Source organism: Kogia breviceps, chromosome 20 (assembly GCF_026419965.1).
Source record: "Kogia breviceps isolate mKogBre1 chromosome 20, mKogBre1 haplotype 1, whole genome shotgun sequence".
NCBI lineage: Eukaryota > Metazoa > Chordata > Mammalia > Artiodactyla > Physeteridae > Kogia > Kogia breviceps.
The window spans coordinates 8,517,564-8,541,381 of record NC_081329.1 but is presented as its reverse complement, the minus strand read 5'-3'; the positions used below and the strand labels follow the sequence as shown (position 1 = coordinate 8,541,381).

Here is a 23,818-nt window from a genome sequence, read left to right as displayed (position 1 = left end):
TATATGTATATATACATTTGCTTCTGGAAACTTTTAATGCAAACGTGAGGGTTTTTTTCAAATATGTGCCAATCATAATTTAAATTTTCTCTTTAATTTCCATTCATTTAATTATCTATATACACATGCCAGCCATTTTTCTACGAAATAGGTAATAGTTGAGCATTTTAATCATACTGTACCTGTATAGGACTCTGCAAGTGAGTCAAATGTGACAGTAAAACTGTTTGTATAAAGCAAATATTTGAATGGATCATGTTCTCCCAATGTTAAATGGGAGAATATTAAAACTGGTGATTTTAATCCAGACTAAGGACAAAGCATGTAAGATATGAATGTAGCTAACAAAGTTATGCCCTAGATATTTCAAAATCTGTATTATTCCAAATATACATTGTACATAAGACTATTCACAATACCCACCAGACACTGGAATGATTCAGAATCATAAGTGACCTAAATGGATTTTATAAACATGAAATATTTAATTACGAGCTCTTGTTCATCATGTTAGAATTTAGAAGGGATCCTGTGAGATGATACAATTGGTTCAGTCCTCTAGTAAAACGCGTCAAATAAAATGTCTTTTTCTCAACAACAGCAAAACAACTGTTACAAATAGAAAAATTCAAAATCACTCCATTGACTTCAAGGAAGCCGCAAAAACAGTGAAGCAGGTGCTGGATATGCTTGCTGTTAATAAAAATAATAATAATTCCATTTCTCCATTGTGAGCACCTTTAAAAGAAAGGTGTGATTTAGTCCACTTCTGCTACCTGGGAGGTTTCTTCAGTTTCAAGTACAACTTCCCAGCATGTGCCCACAGAGGGATGACCAGAGGGTATAATGGGTGCGGCTCCCTCCCTCCACACCCCCATCACCCGCCAGGGGCCCACTCTGCAGTGTAGACAGCCCTCAGCGTGCTTCACCCTGCAGTGCAAACCCATGAAAGCAATTCCCAGGTCAAAACACAGTCTTTCAAAAACACACATCAAAGCATCACTTAGAGGATTGTGAGATGGCAGAACACAGTATCCAGACCTCTGGAATATTCTCTTTTTAAGTCTGAATATTGGTGGGAACCGCTGGGTAGCAGGCATCATCAAAAATACAAAACAGGGGCTTCCCTGGTGGCGCAGTGGTTGAGAGTCCGCCTGCCGATGCAGGGGACGCGGGTTTGTGCCCCGGTCCGGGAAGATCCCATGTGCCGCGGAGCGGCTGGACCCGTGAGCCGTGGCCACTGAGCCTGCGCGTCCGGAGCCTGTGCTCCGCAACGGGAGGGGCCACAACAGTGAGAGGCCCGCGTACCGCAAATATATATATATATATATATATATATATATATATATATATATACACACAAAACAGCCTAATGAAAGCAACAAAATATGGGAAAGCCAACTGCTTGCAAAGTATTACCCACAACCAATCTTAATAGCAACAAATGCACCTTTTGTGTTACATGCAACAGATGTTGCTAAGAGAATAATGTTTTCTTTGTCTGGAAACATATTAGTATACTATATTTGGCCATATTTAAGAGCTAAATAACATGTAGATTTGTGGGACTGGTGGCTTGGAGAGAACTGTATCCCTAAGAGTTACGGCACTATTTTCTCCACCTCCTTAGTGATAGAACACAACATGCTCCTGGCCACTGTTGCAGCTACTTATTAACATCACATGGTCCTCACCGTACACCACCCACCACGCAAGAGACTGGAAATTCAAAGATGCTGTAGAAAGAGGCTTGCTTGCAAAAGATGAAAACTTATTTCATGCAAGTCAAGATTCCTAAGATGCACCACTACACTTTGTGTCATTAAGGAATAGGCGAACAAAATTTTAAAACTCTTAAAAATAAGATACAAAGTTTAATTTTAGCTCTGAGCAAGTCATGAACTGGTCACACAAATCTATTACTGTTTGTGAAATTTTTTTCCTCTATTTTGGGAGATTTAACCGTTTCTCCTATCTTCAGTTGAAATGCTTAGAGTATGAAGGTAAGCTATTTCCAATTTAAGATTGGTTGGCCAAAATGTTCGTTTGGTTTTTTCCATAAGATGGCTCTAGTAGCGCTTAGTTCTCTTTAACTTCATTCAAAACAATTTTGTTAGATTGTATGCGACAGCTGTCATAACAGTGTGCATTAAAAAAAAAAAAAACCATCAAAAATGGTGAATTTTTGTGTAGCCATTTTAATATTGAAGATGGAAGAAAAAAAGCAAGTTTCAGCATATTATGCTTTATTATTTCAAGAAAGGTAAAAATGCAACTGAAACGCAAAAAAAGATTTGTGCCGTGTATGGAGAAGATGCTGTGACTGATTGAACGTGTGAAAAGTGGTTTGCAAAGTTTCATGCTGGAGATTTCTCGCTGGATGATGCTCCACGGGCAGGTAGACCAGTGGAAGTTGATAGTGATCAAATCGAACAATCAACGTTATACCACGTGAGAGATAGCCGACATACTCAAAAGATCCAAATCAAGCGCTGAAAATCATTTGCACCAGCTTGGTTGTGTGAACCGCTTTGATGTTTGGGTTCCACCTAAGTTCAGTGAACAAAACCTTCTTCACTGCATTTCTGCATGTGATTCTCTAGTTAAACATAACAAAAACGTTCCATTTTTAAAACAAACTGTGACGGGCGATGAAAAGTGGATACTGTGCAATAACGGGGAACGGAAGAGATCGTGGGGCAAGCGAAATGAACCACCACCACCACACCAAAGGCCGGTCTTCATCCAAAGAAGGTGATGTTGTGTATATGGTGGGATTGGAAGGGAGTCCTCTATTATGAGCTCCTTCCGGAAAACCAAAGGATTAATTCCAACAAGTACTGCTCCCAATCAGACCAAGTGAAATCAGGACTCGACGAAAAGCATCCGGAATTAGTCAACAGAAAATGCATAATCTTGCAACAGGATAACGCAAGACAGCATGTTTCTGTGATGACCAGGCAAAAACTGTTACAGCTTGGCTGGGAAGTTCTGACTCATCTACCGTATTCACCAGACATTGCACCTTCAGATTTCCATTTATTTCGGTCTTTACAAAATTCTCTTAATGGAAAAAATTTCCATTCCCTGGAAGACTGTAAAAGGCACCTGGAACAGTTCTTTGCTCAAAAAGATAAGAAGTTTTGGGAAGACGGAATTATGAAGTTTCCTAAAAGATGGCAGAAGGTAGTGGAACAAAGGGGTGAATACATTGTTCAATAAAGTTCTTGGTGAAAATGAAAAATGTGTCTTTTACTTTTACTTGAAAACCAAAGGAAAGTTTTCACCAACCTAATGGTAAAAAAAAAAAAAACAAAAAAAAACAGCCTCCTCCACTTTACTTGTGGACACTTTTCCCTTTGTTGTTTAATAGGGTGACATAAAAGCTTTTAGAGTGTGACCTCATTTTTTGCTAAATCAGGATGTGTGTACATTAAAAAACAGAAGACCATATATTAAAACAAAAATGTAGGTCTGGGTTACATCTAGATGGTAAGCATTATACAAAATTTAACTTTATTTTGTAAATGTCTAAATATCCTCAATATATGATTTCTCCATCCTGTTTCATTGTCATGAGATTCCTGGTCACCAGTTGAATATACTTTATTGAGTTGGGCTTTGGCTGATTCTCTCCCTCTTCCTCTGCTGTGGCATCTCCATGCAAGCAGACCTTAGCTCTCTGTTCATAACTCTTTCCCAATTATCTACAAGAGTGTGTGGCTCACTATGGAGAACAGTATGGAGGTTCCTTAAAAAACTACAAATAGAACTACCATATGACCCAGCAATCCCACTACTGGGCATATACCCTGAGAAAACCATCATTCAAAAAGAGTCATGTACCAAAATGTTTATTGCAGCTCTATTTACAATAGTCAGGTCATGGAAAAAACCTAAGTGTCCATCAACAGACGAATGGATAAAGAAGATGTGGCACATATATATACAATGGAATATTACTCAGCCATAAAAAGGAATGAAACTGAGTTATTTGTAGTGAGGTGGATGGACCTAGAGTCTGCCATACAGAGAGAAGTAAGTCAGAAAGAGAAAAACGAATACCGTGTGCTAACACATATATACAGAATCTAAAAAACAAACAAATAAAATGGTTCTGAAGAACCTAGGGGCAGGACAGGAATAAAGACGCAGACGTAGAGAATGGACTTGAGGACACGGGGATGGGGAAGGGTAAGCTGGGACGAAGTGAGAGAGTGGCATGGACATATATACACTACCAAATGGAAAACAGATAGCTAGTGGGAAGCAGCCGCAGAGCACAGGGAGATCAGCTCGGGGCTTTGTGACCACCTAGAGGGGTGGGATAGGGATGGTGGGAGGGAGACGCAAGAGAGAGGGGATATGGGGATATATGTATACGTATAGCTGATTCACTCTGTTGTACAGAAGAAACTAACACAACATTGTAAAGCAATTCTACTCCAATAAAGATATTAAAAAAGAGTGTGTGGCTCAAAAATTTGCTGAATGAATAGGTTTTGTTTTGCTACTTGTAATAATTACTATTGTGTTAAATAAGAAGAGCACTGAAAAGAAGAAAGGAAACGTATATAAATGCAAAGAGTGAGTAGGTGATACATATTAAAAGAAAAATAAAAGGTGACCACTTCTAAGATGTGTAAAGTTAACCAGGAACAGAAGAATTAACTAGGGAACCTCAGAGCCTCAAAGAAAATGGATATTCCTGTCTCCATTTATCATAAAGCACACACACACCACTTACAGAAAACAGAAGAAAAACAAAAAAATATTAAACCTTCTCCACCCTCTGTCCCGAGGACCAAGCGTCATTCTTCTGGGCATATGGGGACGTGCAGTTCTTGCTACAAGCGAAGCCTGTGTCTGCCTCTCCGCAGCCGTTCTTCACGTCTGTACCGCGGTCCGCACACCGCTGATGCTGCGTCCATCATGTGTGCGTGTGTGTACACAAACACATGTGTGCACATGGGTGTATGTGAGTGTGCATGTGTGTGTGAGTCAGGTTTTGGCTTAAAATGCAAGCAAATCAAGAACACACACCCTTGTTTTCTGTTGTCTTTGGAGTGCCAAGAAGAGATATAAAAATAAGTAAATTTGGTTAAAGAAGTCAAGAGTCAGAGCTGAGCAAAATGAAGAGAGTGCAGGTGTCCCTGTGACAGAAAAGAAAGGATATTGGGAAGGGCAAGTCCAGAGACCTGAGAAGCAAAGTCACATGAGCCTAACTCAGCTCATGAAAGAGGCTGCAAATATTAAACAGTGTATGATGGGGAGGATGTTGACGAGAAGAGGGCTGGTACAGAGAGGGGAGTGTATCGGAGAGCTGACAAGGACGGAGACATGAATCAATAACACAAGCGGAAGGATGAGCGCCCAAAAGAATACAAAGGAGCGCCTCATGTGCAGTGAAGGGAAGCTGGCGAGGAACCCACCTTTCCCGGCAGAGATCAGTGACATACAAGGAAAGTGAGCAGACCCCATCGTGGCATTTGGGCTGGAAGGGTGTCTGTGAGGGACACACAAGGATGCTAAGTGCGGTGTTCTCACTGACAGTGGGGGCTAGTCTCTGCTCCTCCACCAGTCTGTGTCTCCCCCAAGGGGAAAAGAAAGTCTACTGAACTATAGCTATTCAAATTCCACTTCAAAACAGCTTAAATGGTGTAAATGGAAATGCCTTTTCTGTATCTGTATGGATTTGTTATTTGAAATTATGTACAAAATGCGCTGAATAATAAAAGAAGTCAATGCTCCTTCCCCCAAAGGGACTCTGATAAACAGCTGTATTTTCTTAAAAGCACTGAACATAAAGCAAATTTTCTTATTTGTCTCTAGATGTGGAGTTATTCATTAAATCCAAGGTGCAATATAAATGTATAAGCTGCTGTGACTGGTTACCCATCTCTTAAATATCTCTCAAATCCATTTTCTTCTCTCCAAGTCTGATGCTGCTGTGCTGACTTAGGTTCATGTTGCCTCAGGATTAAAATAAAGCCCTGAGGTCTCCGATCTTGTGCCCTTCCAATCTGTCCATCTGACTGTGGGCAGAACGACATAATGTGCATCGTAATGTGCTTCCCTCCCTCCCTGCCGGGCCCTACACTGGCACCCTGGGCCACCAGCATCACAGTTAAACCCTCTACCTGCCGTTCAGGGTTCCATTTATGTCTTTTTGAATCTAGCTTTATTATTATTAATAATAATAAAGAGAAGGAGGAGGAGGTGAAGGAGGAGGGAAGAAAAGGAAGAGATGGAGAAAGAGAGAGGAGCAAGGGGAGGAAGAGGAGGAAGGAGGTATTTGTCTTAGTATTTGGAAGACAACGTTTTAGGTGTTTTACACTGATTTTATACTCTTCACAACAACCTTCGAAGGTGGGTGCTGTTAACACCGTAAGGAAATACTGGGGCTCAAAGCCATTAGACGTTAAATGGTTGGGTTTTTTGGGGGGTGTTTTTTTGTTTTGTTTTTTTTGCGGTACGCGGGCCTCACTGCTGTGGCTTCTCCCGTTGCGGAGCACAGGCTCCGGACGCGCAGGCTCAGCGGCCACGGTTCACGGGCCCAGCCGCTCCGCGGCATGTGGGATCCTCCCGGACCGGGGCACGAACCCGCGTCCCCTGCATCGGCAGGCAGACTCCCAACCACTGCGCCACCCGGGAAGCCCTAAATGGTTGTTTTTTGTATGCCACCTAGTCTGCGATATTTTGTTATAGCAGCCTGGACGAACTACATAAGACAACGTTCAAATGTCTTAAATCACTTCAATCCTGAGTTTAACACGAAAAGAATACTACTCTCTGAGGAGCTCAAATTAAAATTAGGTACTAAAATTATGCCAGCACAAAATGTATTTGAGAAAAAAATAAACACTCACACACACATATATCCATATATCACAGGATTCCAAGGAAAGCTGTCTTCCATGTTTAATCCTTTCAATGAAAACCCCAGGGATAAATGTTGGTGAGCATTTGCTAATAATTCCCATAATCTGTGGTTCACTAACCACCTACTACTTTTAGGGAATTTGGTCACAGGACTCCTCAAGAGTTTTACCTGAGAAATACAGATTGTTGAATGTGTTTACAATAAAATATATTAATAAATATCTTATTACTGTGTTAATTTTTACTGAATTTCTACTAGACTAGTTCGGCAAGAACAATTGTTTTAGAAACCTGCTTCTCCACTAAATTGAAACTTCTTGAGGAACTTTTTTGGTTTTTTTTTTCCAACTTTCTCCCTACATATCAGGTTCTCCTAATATATGCATATTAATATAATACACATTATAATACACATTATATTAATACATATAATTCTCCTAATATGCATTATATATAATGTGTTTTAATATAATATACATTAGGATAATTATATATGTATATAAATAAACATATGTAAGTGAATGGACTTCTAGTATTCCTTTTAACTTGACATCCCTCAGTATTATAAATTGTAACATACGTTACTAAGAGACACAGTGAACTTCCCACAGTAATTACTTTCTATCAGCCGTTTTTTGTTAGCACTTGGTATAAACTGACACCGGGAACTTGGTTATATAATGGTCAAAGCAGATCTAAGACCAGGAAAGAGGATAAATCATCACGAGAGGGTTAATCTTTCAAAAAAAGAGGAGTTTACTAACTAATCTCTCATTGACTCATCAATTTGGAAATTGATTTTAGATTTCTATTCGATCTGATTTCTTAAAGTTTACAAAGCATGTCAAACAACAAATTTAAGGTGTACCAACAATTCTTCTTTTCTAGATTCTGTTAATGCTTCTAGCAGGAGTCACTGTCTGGAAACCTTTACATAACTGTTCTTTTCTCTTATGCTCAATATGTAATATACCTTCATCACCATGTGCTGCATAGGGAAACCCCCTCATGTGGACCATCTCACAAGGAATCAAATTAAGCCTAATTATACTTAATGGCAATGGCTGCTGCTTAATTTGGATGGTAATTCTGCTTAATTGAGATGCCTTCAGGTGACTAAGTAGTGCTCTTGTAAGAAGATCAGTGTGTTAGTCTGTCAACTGGAAGCCTTGGTTCTTTGAACATTTCACCAAAATAAAAAAAGGAAGGCAAAGAATTTTCTGAAGCAGTATGACACAAAATTCCTGAAATTTAACTTGTTAATTGTTACATGTTCAGAGTCAATAAAATATATATGAAGTCTTTAGAAAAATCTATGTAAATGTACAAAAACATGAGAGAGAAAAGTGAACGTGTATAATGAGGAAAATGTATAAACCCAAACTGCATAAATTCATTATTTCATTTGTCACTTTGCAGTTTGGCCAAGTTTAAAAATCAACTTCAAAACATCAAAGGACATATTTAATGAGTTTTAACTAATTTCAGTCCACTGGTGTAGGGTAAAACAGGGTTATAATGGGATTTGAAACATTTGAAAAGCAAAAGATCAATCTGGTGATAACCGAAATCTCTTCCTTTGACCTTTCGCCTGTCTGCACGTGGTAGACGTGACTGGTTACCCATAACCATTGGCCCTTTCTCTGGCTTCCAGATGGTTCTTTCCTCAGGCTGTTCATGATCTGGATTGTGGACATTTTTCTCAATTGGACCAGAAGGGAAGCCTCTGGGAACTTCTAGACAATTCCTACCATTTCTAAGAAAGACATGCCACATTTCTTCATTGAACACTGAATGTGATGGTGCGGCAGCATCATGTGACCTGAGGGGGATGTTATCACTGCTCTGGAGACAGAACAGAAAAGAAAGGCAAACACCTGAGCCCTCAGCAAAGTTGCTGAGTTCCTGAATTAAACCTGGAATCTCCCTGGCCTGCATGAAATAGTTTTTCCCTAAAACTTCTGGCTTTTAGTCAGCTCTTCTACTATCTACAGCCAAGAATATCCTATTGACGCACTAAATAACCTATTATTTCACTTCCTTGTGGTTCTGTCAAAGTGATAATGGAATAGATAGCTACAAAAGAAATAACTTCTTTAGGGAGGAAGAAAGCTCATGAAGAGGCTATCACAGTGCAGTGCAAAGAGCACGTGTGTTTTTACCCTGCAATAAGAGTCAGTAGCTGCGCAATCTTACCTTCCCTGGGTCTCAGCTTCCTCTCTGTCAGGTAAAGGGTTTAGACAACGGGAACTCTAAGTTTCCTTTATGTGCACAGAGATATCAAGTATTCCAGTATATACAGTGTGGATGAAGAATGTCGCCTGCCGCATCAGCAAACAAAAGATGCTGTGGCCACCAAGCCACCAGCCTCTGCACCCTGAGGGGATTCAGGTTGGAGAAAAACAGGATTCTGGCCCTAGATGGCTGAGGTGCTGCATGTCAAAGGAATGGTTTCACGGAGCCCAGACTCTTGCATCTTCCCACGCGTAGGAAAGCGCTAAATTCCTTAACTTGAGAGGTCTGGTTTTTCTCTTATTATCAGTGATCTTTTGATGTTCAACTGCCTGTTTTTTCCCAAAACCTCCTTTATATCCTGGATCCTCCCTGAGATCTGAGAGGCTGTCTCCTGGGCTTACGTCCTCAGTATGTCTGCCGAATAAAACGAATCCTCAACTTTCAGGCTGTGCTTTTTCTCAGTTGACAATTGGAAAGAAACAGAAACAAAGATATACAGACATATCTCCCATACAGGAAAATATTTATGATCATCCCATATGTAATCTGGATTCAAATGAATGTCTTAAATACCGGAAGGGAGTTAAACAAATCCCCTGGCGATTTGGTTCGGAGCCACTACTCTCCCTGCTGGAGTACCAGGGTATCCCACTCCATCCATACAAGAGTTCAGTATTTTAAAACTCTACGTGGCACTTCTAGTTGCAGGATCACTACCATTCATGGCAGTGGAGCCCAGTCCACCCTCTGGCTGGCCCTGAGAGACAGATGACGCCACCAGCAGGACTCTCTTTGGCTCTTTCTGTCTCCTCTGCATGAGGTCACACACACCCCAGGTTTCAGCAGCTAAGGAAACACCTGGGACTCCCGAGTTGACCTCTACCAGGGAGACCCACTTGGAGACAGAGCGGGCGCCTCACTCTCACTATGCCTAGAGCCAAACTCATCGTCTCGTCCCATAAAAGACTGGTTTCTGAGGCCCCTTCCCTGGTTCGAGGTAGGGAGAACTTAGACTCTATTGCTCCAGTCTGGATTAGGAGAATAAAGAGGGGCATTAGCATCGGTAATTATGCAAGGACAGCGCATGCCCACCAGGACTCCCCAGGAAGCTGGACCCTGTGCCCATTCTGGTCAGGGCTTCACCACACACCCCAAAGCCATTCTTGATTCCCCCTCCTCCTCCCCCTTTACAGCACCTGCACTTGAAGCCATGTGGACACAGCGTTAAGCAAGAGAATCAAAACCACCCGCCCACGGCTCCGCGCCCCTTACTCCCCGCCTTCCGCCCATCAGTCATCAAGTTTTGCTGAGCAGACAGTAAAAGTTCTCAACACAAGAAAAAATACGTGTAACTGTGTGAGGTGATGGATGTTAACTAAACTTATTGTGGAAATCATTTAAAAACACACGCCAAATCATTATGTTGTACACCTTAAACTATTACATCACAATAAAACTGGGAAACAGAGAGCATAAACATAGCCTCCAGAAGCAGGAGGAGGCAAGCACACTGAGAAGACTCACTAAGCATTAAGTGAATCTAAAACTGGCTTTGCAACAAGCTGCAGATTTTCAAGTAAAGCAACAAAGTGTAAGGGTGCCCGACGTTCACCGGGCTCTTGGCTGTAAAGAGCTGCGCAGGCAGGGCGCCGGCCTCACCAGGCGCGCGGCGGGAGCGGAAGACGGGAGCCTTACCTTGTCCGGATCTGCTGTGGTGATGACCCACACGCAGTGCGCATTGTCTTCGTACTGAACTGGGTAATTAGGGGAGGTAATGACACCACTGGGCCCACGCAGGTTTGATCCACACGTTCTAGCTAGAAGTACACAGAGATGACATTATTTTCCACAGGATTTCATCTGTGTGATGAACACACAAGATACACACGGAACTTCAAGTTATGTATCTAGCATTTACTGTAATGAGAAGCTAGTTGTGAACTCAAGTTGGCAAGTAGGTTTTGCTCGGCCTTCAGGACCCCTGCTTGGTATCTGCAACGTTGACCTGGAACTCTTTATTATGTCTCCCAAGGCACTGCCAGTCACAGAATGACTTAATTACAACAGCACCATGGACAATGGCAAATCAAACTGGTCCATTTCCAGCACCATTCTGACTCAGAGACAGTCTGTATAGACCTCTGGTTGCACCCAATGCAATCAGAATTCAGGAGACCAAGTTAGTGTCTCCACTATGCCCTTCGCGACATGACCTTGAACCAGTAGTCCCCAACCCCCACGGCTTCATCCTTTTAATTTTAAACGAGGATGGTGGAACAGATGATATTTAAATTTCCTCTCAAGTTTTACACTGTATCATTGTATTCTGTAACAAACTGTACCGATTTCCTTATAGCACAATGCAAATAAGAACTTAAAATACAGTTGAATTTGTGAAGAAAAAAAACAGAAACGGTGGCTCTAAAAGTAAAAAGAAAATACCTTAAAAATGAAAGACCAAGTAAATCACGGAAGTAACATAACTCAGTAAGAATGACTAAGTTTTGAATATAAAAATATTTCAACTGACCTCCACTTTAAGAAAGAAGCCTTTAAAAAATCAATACACAATTTTGTAAATCACATGTCAGCCTGAACTCCACTCTTAACATTAATAATTTAAACTGGGTTTGAGAAAAGAGCAGAAGAAACTCATTTCACAAATAAGAACTAATGCAAGAGAATCTCAGGTTCATTTTCCTAAGATATCATATCACACAAACTGATTAAACTGCTGTCCTCTGAAGAGTAGATTTTATTCATAAGCCACCCTTCCTCCCCTCCTTTTGTTGGCTGAGCAGGTCAGGTATTGTCCTAAGAGACTGAGCTACAAGAGAACAGGATTCTGACCACCAAGGGCCAGGTTGTACGGGAGGAGTCACAGAAACCTTTTAATGGGGAAACCCCTAACTGCCCTCCAGGAATATCTCTCTCTCTTCCATTTACATTGATACAGCAATAATATCAATTATGCCTATTCCTAGTATTGTAAGTATCGATGTACAGATCTCTCTTTCCAACAACACTGTGGTTCCCTTGACCTTGGGAAAGCATCCTTCCCTCGCTTATCTGTATATCCTCAGCACCATATCTAATGTTGATAGTTCTGATAGTTTCTTCCCACATAAAAAATGTGGGAAGCTGACTTGACACAACATTTCAGGTACTTGCCATTTACTATGAAAATAATTAGCTAAGAATTAATCTACTATACATTGATTAATAAAAACATATGAAAGTTAACTTTTAAATATTGGCATTTGCTTTCCAGATGAAGAACACTTTCTAATAAATATGGATAAAGTGTCACCACCTGGTTTTCAAAACCCAGTAGGCATGTCTTGGATCCAAAGGTCATTGAACAGAGCAGAGCCCACAAGCACATACACCTGTGCTGTATGATTTCCCTCTCCAGTGAGTCTGCTTTTAGGAACATGTTCTCGAGAGGATCATGAACTTCAGACCCGAAATTTTCTTAAAGCCCTCTAATATTATGGGTATTAATTACAGAAACTTAGAAGAAAAGTTATCACTAAAATTTGAGGTACCATACCTTTGTGTTACCCTACTTTGTGAAATTTCACACTGAAGAGCTGATAGAAACATAAATAGTGTTACTCAATAAATATCTGTTGACTAGTTTTAAACTAATATTATCAAAGTGCCATCCTAAGCATTTCAAACTTCGAAAAAAGACGTGAAGAATGTGTGCAGCGGGGAACTAATGTGTTACATTACCACGGACAATTTGTACTCATCCAATCATTAGCCCCAGCTGTCACTCTGCTGGAAAGTTCACCAAATCTGACAGCCCGTCAATGGCCCTGGGTCTTAGTTGTTTGCTTTGAAGCTTGACCTCAACTTGACTTATTAAAATTGGTTCCCAGCTCTTCATGAAATTCATCTTACCCACTGTTTCGAGAGACAGGATTTGCAGTGATTATATTTTTAGTGAGATAACTATTAGTAAAATTTACATAGGAAACCAGCACATTTTCTACATTTTCCTGCATACATGGTACTGTGTTTCACATAGAACAAGTTATGAATCCAGTCCCTTCTGAACTATTTCTCACCAAAACTTGTCAAATTAATACATAAAATATTTTTTCGTTTTCTTAGAACGATGACCCTGTTTTTGCAGTACGTTTTCCTAATAAATTAACTTTTTAACTCTTTTTTCTACCCATACTTTTAATCAAGCCATCAAAATAATCAGCTGAAATGAAGTACATGGGAATATTCAGGGCAGGGAATTTGTTTGTTTTGTTTTCCTCCCTGTATAACCTCAACAATTAGAACAATTCCTGGCATTCAACAGTTACCCCATAGATACTTGTTGATGTATTTTTTGAGTAGGTTGATAGCCTTAAATAATATGATTTAACTCTAATTATTTACTTCTAATCCTCTTTCTTGGGAAATTGTTGAAAATAGTACCTCAGTCTTTGCCTTTCTAAGTCGTCCCCATTCTAATCATCTGTCTCTTCATCGTGTGATCATCCTACCGTCATCACACCAATTACAATTCATTAGGTACTAGTTTCTTATATCAAGGCTTTCCTACTAGTCAGAGCAATTCTCAGATTTTCTACTGGCCACAACTCAAAGTTCAACCATCTATGTGTAGAGTCGCTATCAGATAATAATAATGTTCCTTGAGTTATCCGGATTTCTGTGTGCCATTATCCAAATCCACATGGTGGTTGAAGTACAGACTGGACATTATCTTCTGTCTCCTGCAGATGATCTATTGCCTGGGGTTTTTCTCTGCCCTCTGGCTCTGCTGCAGGAAGAGTCATACCAAGCTGCAATCTCTCTGAACTGTATAGTGAAGAGAGCAGAGTGAACTCTACCCCTTCCCCTGTAGCTGCTCAGACACAGAGAAAGCTTAGTGACCTGCGCTGATTATGACGAGCAATCTCACTGTGTCCTTGCAGATGGGGAACTACTTCCCACACAGTTGCTTCTGGATTAAACACACATTGGATTAGTCAACAAAGTATTTAATTAAGCAAATAATTAGGTAATTACAATATACTAGTGCCAAGCAAGTTTTTATAGCAAGATTTAAATGCATTCCCATAATGGAAATGCATATACACATTTATACGTATTACAGTTGAATATCACTTTCTGCTCCTGCAAAGGCTTTCCCCCTTGGCAAAACCTCTGTGGAAATATAACACCTAACGTAAAGTAATTTACACTTAAATCTTAAAAATGCTTAATAAATGTTCTTTGAAAACAACCACGACCTAATTAATGTATAGCTAATATCACTCATATGACAGTGTTCTAAATTTGTAAACTCAAATTTTGCTTATATCTTACATGTTTTTAAGATAAAAGCAGAATTCACAAAATGATCATTGGAAATATAGATCAAGAAGAAAAGTGGAAAGGGAGTATAAAACTAAGCAATTCTCAATGTCAATCTGTGCTATTTATCCATTTAATCACTGAATATTTATTATGTATAAAACATTTGTTTCACACAATTTGCCTTATATAATTTGAAGTAGTAATTTATCTATTTATGTATAATCAGTTCCAGGAATCTTTACTGTTCTATAGTAACTACTTAATTAATCAAAATAGTTGAAGAGAATAATATTCTAATTGACCAGACTTAAATTAATAGGATATCTGGACTCACATCTGAAGCTTTTTTCAAGCACATTAAGAATTATACTGGATAGTGTATATCTTGTATGATTTAGAAGAAAACCACAGATTTTATGTCTAAAACCAGAAGGTCAACCAAAATGGAGAAAGTATGTCAGAGGTTAAGAGCTTGCTTTTCTTAATCACACCTGAGTTCTAGGCCTGGTTTATGAAGTTACTAGATGTCCTACCTTAAATTATTTCATTTTAAGCCTCTCGGGTTATCCACATAACAATCATAACTTCATCTATGAAAGCTGTAAGGACTGAAGGAAAGAATTCGAGTAAAGCTTTCAGCGCACTGTCTGACACACCACAGCACAGGGAGTGAGGAGATACACAGTACATGCTTTGTCAGAGCTGGGCACTATTTCAGGCATAGAGGATACAGCAGAGAGAGAACAAAGTTAAGTTCCTTGACTTCCTCAGGCAATTAAACACATGACCATCTAATTCAGGAGGATATTTGACCTTTACAGAAAAGCAGAGTTGGGGTTCAAAGCATATCTGGAAGAGGGTGGGCATGGAAGGGTTTGGATGAGACGACATCTGATGGCCAGTGTAGGATGGAGACCCATACGGCCACCTGGGGCAGAAGTGTTCCAAGCAGAAGGAAAACAAATACAAGGGAGCTGTCACAAACTTCCTAGGCAGGTTCTAGGAACATAATTAGCACCAAATTAACATTAGCTTTCAGGTCATTTTATGTCAGTAGAATTTGAGAGGAGTGGTATAAAAGTACATGGCTTTGTTATTTCCAGTAACTTAACAAAAAATAGAGAAAAACATGTTTTTCTCCCAACTGACATTCAAGTAAAGAGTATAAATCCTTAGAAGTCAAGAAGCGAAACCAGAAATTTATCCAAATTCACTGGAATTATAGTAGAAGTTAAAAGAGTGAGAAATTAAGAGGTACAAACTTGCAGTCATGAAATAAATGAGTCACAGCATAGGGAATATAGTCAGTAATGATTTAATAACTTTTTATGGTGACATATTGTAAGCAGACTTATCATGGTGATCATTTTGTAATGTACAGAAATACTGAATCACTATGGTGTGTAACAGGAACTAACATGGTGTTGTAGGTGATTATCCTTCAAAAACAAATAAATGAACAAACTCATAGAAAAAGAGATCAGATGTGTGGCTACAAAGGGGGAGAATGGTGTGAGGGAGGAAGGTGGTCAAAAGGCACAAACTTCCAGTTGTAAGATAAATAAGTACCAGGGATGTGATGTGGTGCAGCGTGATAAATACACTTAGTACTGACGCGTCTCTTACATATGAACATTCCTAAGACAGCAAACGCTGGGAGCTCTCAGTATTTGTATATCTATCACAAGGAAATATTTTTTCTTTAAAACATGTGTAGGATTCTTTAAATCTCTGAGCTCATAGCTACCTGATATGATAATCAGTATTAAAATATAATCTTACAATTGGCTCTGGACCTTTAATCTGGTAGAATGAAGTCATCTTTCAGGTATAAATGGTCTTTTCACTACTACTTAAAAGGTCATTTCTGCATGGACAGAAACTATGAGTAGGGAAGAATAAACTGTAAAGTCCTTGGTAAGTGAAAAGTTAATAAGTTAAGGGTAATTCTGAGCTAACCTGACCTGGAATCCCAAGATAATAATAACTTTATTCTGTGACCCTTGGTAGCTCTAATTGGCTTCCATGTAACCACAGTTACAACTGCAAAAAACACTTCACTTTTCTTATGTGCCCTTTCAACTCAGAGAGCAATTAAAAATATTAATTCCACAGATCAAAGTGCATTAGCATTAAAAGAAATTCTCTCTCTATATCCCCCCAAATATTGATGGAATGAAATGCCAGCTGGAACATTTTACTTAAAAAAAAAGAAGTATATCCCCTTCTTCTCTTTTTTGTTTGCTTATTTTAAAAATCTACTGCTGGGCTTCCCTGGTGGCGCAGTGGTTGAGAGTCCACCTGCCGATGCAGGGGACATGGGTTCGTGCCCCGGTCCGGGAAGATCCCACATGCCGCGGAGCGGCTGGGCCCGTGAGCCATGGCCGCTGAGCCTGCGCGTCCGGAGCCTGTGCTCCGCAACAGGAGAGATCACAGCAGTGAGAGGCCCACGTACCGCCCCCGCAAAAAAAAAAAGAAAAATCTACTGCTAGTTAAAGACACTTATACAGTTTCAAACAGCTCATATTTTACCCTGTGAAAAATCATAATGGTTGTTTCCATATCTCTAAATGAAGTAAGCATAATTTCAAACAAAATCACTTGTGTAATTACTGAGCTATAGCAACCATTCATCCCTGTGGTAACAGGAAGAAAAGGTAACATCTCCCATTCTCAGAGCTAATTAGCTAATGTAAGTAAGCATTGGCTTAGGACCCAGTGTCCAGATGTGAAAGATCACTCCTGACTCACTGCAATTTATCAAATGCCTCTATCAGATATTCCTTCTGTGGAGAAGGCATGATAATTACTTAAGAGTTAGAGACCCTTCATGAAGACGGGAGCCTTGAGAATCATTCCTTCCTTAACTGACTGAGCTGAAATCTCATAATGCGTGCAATGCTCAGACCAGAGGCACCTTATTGCATTTGATAGATAGTTAAATGTAGAACATGTGGCTGAGATGATCAATAAAAGGGCCGCTTTAAAGGCTCAGAGTGCATCAGGAAAACCCAAGCCGTGGCGCTCGCCTCTTGCACAAAATGTATTACAGAGTAGCACAGAGGAGAAGATGAACTTGAAAAATTGCACTTGGTGTCTGGAACCTACTGACAGCTAAGTAAATATCCCTATGTTCTGTTTTGGGTAGCATTTGAAACATCATTATGTTTCATGTTATCCATTTCCCCCTACATTTTAGACAGCTAAAGCTATCTTTATAGAAATAGCCATAAAAGCTCCACCTAAAGAAAGTTTTTTTCAGCTCTTCTTTAATTGAGGAATCAGTCATTAAAAGCCAGTAGAGACACTATTTAAAGGAGGGAATGATGACAGACTCAGGGTTCCTAAATGCTGCCAACCTGGAGAATGTATGGGCTTTAATAGAAGAAAGTATGTTCTACACTGAGGGATGCCTGCCAGGAAACCACCCATGACTCACGGAGATCACTGCTTCCCTTCACCCCCACAAGCCTGTCGAGTGCTGAGAAAACTGGAACGGGGCTGAGCTACACAGCCGGAGTGGTAGCCACTCACACATCTGACTATCGGGCACTCGAAATGCCGCTGGTCTGAGATGTGCTCTGAGCATAAAATGCACACTGGATTTCCAAGACATAGTATAAATAAAAGAAAGAGAACAGAGGAAAGCATCTCCCTATAATCTTTTTGACTATACATTAAAATGATATTTTTAATATTTTGGTTAAATAAATAATCGGTACGTTGTTAAAATTAAGTGCACCTGCTTCTCTTCCTTTTCCAACCTGGCTACCAGATGCTTTAAAATCACAGCTGTGGCTTTTGCATTTTATTTCCGGTGGAGAGCCCTGCTCTAGAGACTGCTCGAAGTGACCCTCTACTGGGTCAGCCTACAGATGCACTAAGACGCTTGACCAGCCATTTGTATGTGTAACTGATCAGGTCATGGTACATGGTGATTACTTATGTTATACAAGACTCTGTCCCCCAGACTAGAGGGAAGGGTGTTCCTGCTGGCTTTGCAGGAGGAAGCTGCCTCTTGTGAGAGGGCCGTGAGGCCAGGAGGTGAGTACAGGGCAGAGAAAGGGAGTTGGCTGTTGAAGTGGAGGACAGGTTCCTTGCTTAACCATGATACTTACAGATGAGCCCTTTCCAGTCCAGAAAGTGGGATATTCATATACACACAGCTCCACCCTTTTTTTCATCCATACAGCTTACACATATAGTCCTGCCCTGATACCAAAATGCCAAGGGACATGAGAGAGGGATGAATGATTCTCTAATTTATTTGCACTCTCCACTCATGAAAAGCTGCAGATGATACAGGGAAGCAAAAAAAAAAAAAAAAAAGGGTCATTTATTCAGTGATTTCTCCCACCTCTCTTTATAAAAATATACCCCCATGGCAAAGATTCCCTTAATATCTATTCTGCTTTTCTTTCATAGAAATATAATTGTTTGGCATATACTTAAACACACAATAAAAAATACGTATGTTTCTAAGTCTCACAACAAGGTGAGAATATCTGGCTGGATTCTGGCCAGTGGGAACGAGCAGAAATGCGTCTGATGGTTTCTGCGACTCTCGTCAGCACACATCTGCTGTGTCTCTCCCTGCTTCTTCTGACCTCCTCCGTCCAGTCCCCTGGAGTCTGGACACCACCGTGGACCATGAGGATGGAGGCGTGACCACAGTGAGGACACAGTGAGTCTTGAGGAAATTTTCACATCTGAAACAGACCTGCCATCCTTGTCCTGTACTGCCTAGCTCTTAACTTCTGTATAAGAGAGAAATCCACTTCCATCTGTTTTAAGCTTCTCTCGCATTTGGTTTCCTGTCACCTAATTGTTGTCACCTAATTCTAAACAGTTTATCTCAAATTCTCCTATTTAGGAGATTTCAGGACTTTAATTTTTTTTGTTTAATGTCGTACTACTCCAAATGCTCTAAAATACATATTTCTTTAAAACTGTGTTTTTAAAGATATTTTTTATTGTTCTCTAGACACAGTCTGCTATCGTTCTGTTATGCAGATTTAAAATAAACATCCTATAAGAAAACTCTTCCTTAATTATTTCTTGCTGCTATAGCTCATTATTTCAGGAAGTTAAAAGTAATAAATTGAAAAAGAGCTAAAGGATTAGTCCATGAAAATGAAGGTACATCTAATTAAAGCAAAACAGCTGAGTTAACAGCTGGGTGGAGCAAAGAGATGAATGAAGTTGAGTGTGACAAAGAGAAGTAGAACCACACAACAGACAAAGACCCTGTGGGAGAGCTTTCTCTTCTAAAATGTTGAAGTAGGACATTAGAATCTACGGGAACAGGAAGTCAAACGACTCCTCCTCTAATTACCTCTAAAAGTGAGCAGCTGGTGGTCCAGGGGGATGGAGGGAACTGTCCCACCATTAGGCTGGATGGAGCAAGCACCTGAGTGTTTGACGCCAAATCAGCGTATAAGCTGGGGCCAACGTGCTGGGAAACTGTTCTGAGTGTAGATGAGATTTGGGCCAAAGCGAAAAAAAAAAAAGGAAAACTTCTGGATTAATAAATAAGGTAAGAATCAAATAATATCCTACTCAATAGTCCCTGTATGTTACTCTAAAATACCATTTTAAAGCAGATGCACATTTACCAGTTTTGTCCAGTGTGGGCTTTTAAAGTAATGACGTATGTTTCTGGTATAGAAGAGCAAGAAAAACATTTAAAAATGAAAGCATATTTTTTCCTTAGGGCAAAGATAATACCTGTGGCTTGGTCGTCATTAGTAACTGGGCCATGAACATTCCCACCCTTTCATGGGAATATGGATTTTGCTACAGTTCCTTTGAAAGCCTAATGATGTCACTTTAGTATTAGTGTACAAATAGTCTCGTGACCAAAAGGGGAGGGGCGCAGCCATACACATTTCCTGACCAGAGATAGGTGCTTCTCCAAGAAGGGAAACTTTTCATGAGAAAGGGCCACCTGCAACCAGACCACACGCCCACTCTGCCCTCGGGATGCACAGATGCTACAAAGCTGTGTTTTCTACATGTAAAAAGCCACCAAGTTGTTATAGGTAAAGGTACACCATACTAAAGCCTGCAATCTAGTATTTCAGTTTTGATGAAACTTGCAATGTATTTTGCAACTACTTCATTTCACAGGATATAACTTAACACTGTTCATCTTGTATTGTACCTTTTTACAACTGGAACATTTTAAATTAAAAATGTATGAATCCATTCACTTGAAAAAGACTATAAAGAGGGATAAGATATTCTTATATAGGAAAGTATATAAGAATATACTTTTTATTCCTTGTTCAACTTAGTACTTCTTTTTCTTCTTCCTTTAAAACTACCAATTTGCATAAATTATTTTATGGCCAAAATGCCAACAAAACAAAATACCTAGTTTTTCTTTTAATTTTATTGATTCTTCCTTAGTAAAATAGCCAAAACAGTTTTCTGCTGGGTTCACTATGGCTTCTATATTTCTGGTAGAATTCTTCACATACTTCACAGAAGCAACAAATACATACTTTGACCTCACTGAAGAAGATAATGATAATGCAATATTTTGCTCTTCTATGTCCAAGACTATTTTAATATGATTTAATAATAAAACGATGGCTTCAGATCATGCTAACAAACTCCCTTTATCACTGATACTATCAAAACCCAAGAATTCAACTTCACTACTATTGCAAAGTGAGAATTTTTAGATTTGCAGGGACATGCATAAAGTTTTCCAAAGCATCTGGTTATGTAACATATTTTTATACACATCCAAACTGTGTATATAGATAGATAGATACCAAGTTATATCAAGTACGTGTGTGTGTGTTTGAATGATTAGATTTGTTCATGTATTTCCTGAAATTTAAAAACCACTAATATCTTTGAAAATGTTTGCCTCCTAAAAAATTTCAAAAAATAGTTCTTATTTACCTACATCACTATGAAAGCATAAATCATCACCACGTTTTGCTCTGCCTATACACAGTGCTCTGCACTTAAATCGTTCAGAAAAGCATGCCAAATCTGAGGAAAGAGAGAGCCTGGGCAGACGCAATCATACAGGCCTTACCTCGGCAAATGGGCCGGTGGTCACTCCACGCAGCCAGGGTCTCCGTCACTCTCTGACACGTTATGCTCTTGGATCCCTGGAGCACGTAATTGTCCTCACAGGAGAACTGTACATTTGCACCAACCCTGAGCAATTACAAAACCAAAAACAACCCGAATTATTCATGGAAGACTTCTTAAAAAAATCATCACAGTGCTGCTACTGTGTTATGCTGTCAAAACAATATTAAACATTAAGTGATCCATGAGTAATTATTCACAGATACAACCCTCTAATGCAGCACAAGACCTGGGTTCAAATTTCCGTTCTGCCAACTTCTGCTAAATAAATATACGATCCTTAAGGTATCTTCTCTAAAATTAAGACAATAACAAAGGTAGCAGGACCATGTGTTGTGGATTATGTAAGAAAATGCATGTGAAAGAAGTGAACCCTGGAAACAAAACAAAGTTGGATGTCATTCCACATGGATAAATATCTTACCAAAAAAAAGACTGAAAAAGCCTGGGTTAAGAAAATGTCTCAGTACACAGAAAGACAAGTGCTGTATGATTCCACTTACATGAGGTATCAAAAACAGTCAAATTTATAAAATCAAAGACTGGAATGGTGGTTGCCAGGGGCTGGGGGGAAGGGGGGAAATGGAAAGTTATTAATTCAAAGGTATAAAGTTTAAGTAACATAAATAATTTCTAGAGATCTGCTATACATCATTGTACCTACAGTCAACAGTACTGTACACTTAAAAATTTTAAAGAGATAAATCTCATGTTAAGTGTTATCATCATCATCATCATTATAAAACTTGCTTGCAATGAAAAACAAGGAAAAAAATGTCTCAGTAAAGAATTTGTTATCATTGCAAACACTAATTATATTAATTATATTCAGACGGAGGCCAGTGTTATTATATTTCAGAAATACATCTTATAGGAAAATAATAATTTGATTTAGAAAAAAGCAATCCATCCAGCCTAGAGTTAGATGAAAAACTGCTTTGGCTCCAGAGCTGCCTCTGAAAACATGAAGCCCTAAGGTTGTAAGCAGTAACGAAACGTGATTGCAGAATCACAAACCAACAGGCGCATGAGAAGATGTGAGAAGCATACAAGAGGTCTGAGCACACCCGATCACTTCTTCTAAGCCTATTGTCTGGCATTGAGTTGAGTGCAGCATTATTTTATTATCTGACAAGCCTATCATTACAAGAGGAAATTCTACCTGTGTCTTCCATTTGACAAACCCCGACGTTGATGTGGACAGAAACAGGAATGAAAGAGAGTCTTTGAGAGAAAATATGCATAGTTGCCCATGTTATCTGTAAAGTTATTAATAGATAAAAGATAAGGAAAAAATAAACAAATGCTTTCCTTTCCTGTTTATTGAAAAAGTCTAATCTGCAATATCACAGTGAACATTATTCCAGTAACATTACAGCAGCATTTCCCACACTTCTGTATAACACTCTTGGAGGATCATCACAGGTGTCTATAAAAATCATCAAATCTGGGTCAAATCAATTTGAAAAATTCTGGATTAAACAAAATTAAGCATCTTTCTTTTCTAAAGGGGACCCTCAGTTTACTAAAATTTAATATGCAAAATGTGTTTCACCTACTTAAGAGAATGTAAAGTATGTAGAATTTTCCAAATTTATCTGGTCAGGAAGCCCTTTTGCACTAAGTATCCAGGGCAACTAGAATTCTATGAAAGTAACCTGCAACTTTACCAAATTCCCTGATGAGCTCTAGTAGTTTTCTGGTGGTGTCTTTAGGATTTTCTATGTATAGTATCATGTCATCTGCAAACAGTGACCGTTTAACTTCTTTTCCAATTTGGATTCCTTTTATTTCTTTTTCTTCTCTGATTGCCATAGCTAGGACTTCCAAAACGATGTTGAATAAAAGTGGCGAGAGTGGACATCCTTGTCTTGTTCTTATCTTAGAGGGAATGCTTTCAGCTTTTCACCATTTAGTATGATGTTAGCTGTAGGTTTGTCATATAAGCCCTTTATTATGTTGAGGTATGTTCCCTTTATGCCCACTTTCTGGAGAGTTTTTATCATAAATGAGTGTTGAAAATATTTGCAAATGATGTGACCAACAAGGGATTAGTCTCCAAAATTTACAAACAGTTCATGCGGCTTCATATCATCAAAACAAACAACCCAATCAAAAAATGGGCAGAAGACCTAACAGACATTTCTCCAAAGAAGATATACAGATGACCAAAAGGCACATGAAAAGATGTTCAACATCACTAATTACTAGAGAAATGCAAATCAAAACTGCAGTAAGTTATCACCTCACACCAGACAAAATG

General features: G+C 39.4%; 1 protein-coding gene across 4 annotated transcripts in view; it reads right to left on the bottom strand.

Moving 5' to 3' along the window:
• CSMD1 (CUB and Sushi multiple domains 1) overlaps positions 1–23,818 on the bottom strand; it is a 1,661,506-nt gene that overhangs the window by 427,864 nt on the left and 1,209,824 nt on the right. For all 4 annotated transcript variants that reach the window (XM_067022449.1, XM_067022447.1, XM_067022448.1 and 1 more), the window contains exons 9-10: positions 21,497–21,621; positions 10,813–10,934 (exon numbers count right to left, since the gene is read on the bottom strand). In XM_067022449.1, coding sequence (XP_066878550.1) covers positions 10,813–10,934; positions 21,497–21,621 — 247 coding nt within the window. The remainder of the gene's footprint in view (positions 1–10,812; positions 10,935–21,496; positions 21,622–23,818) is intronic.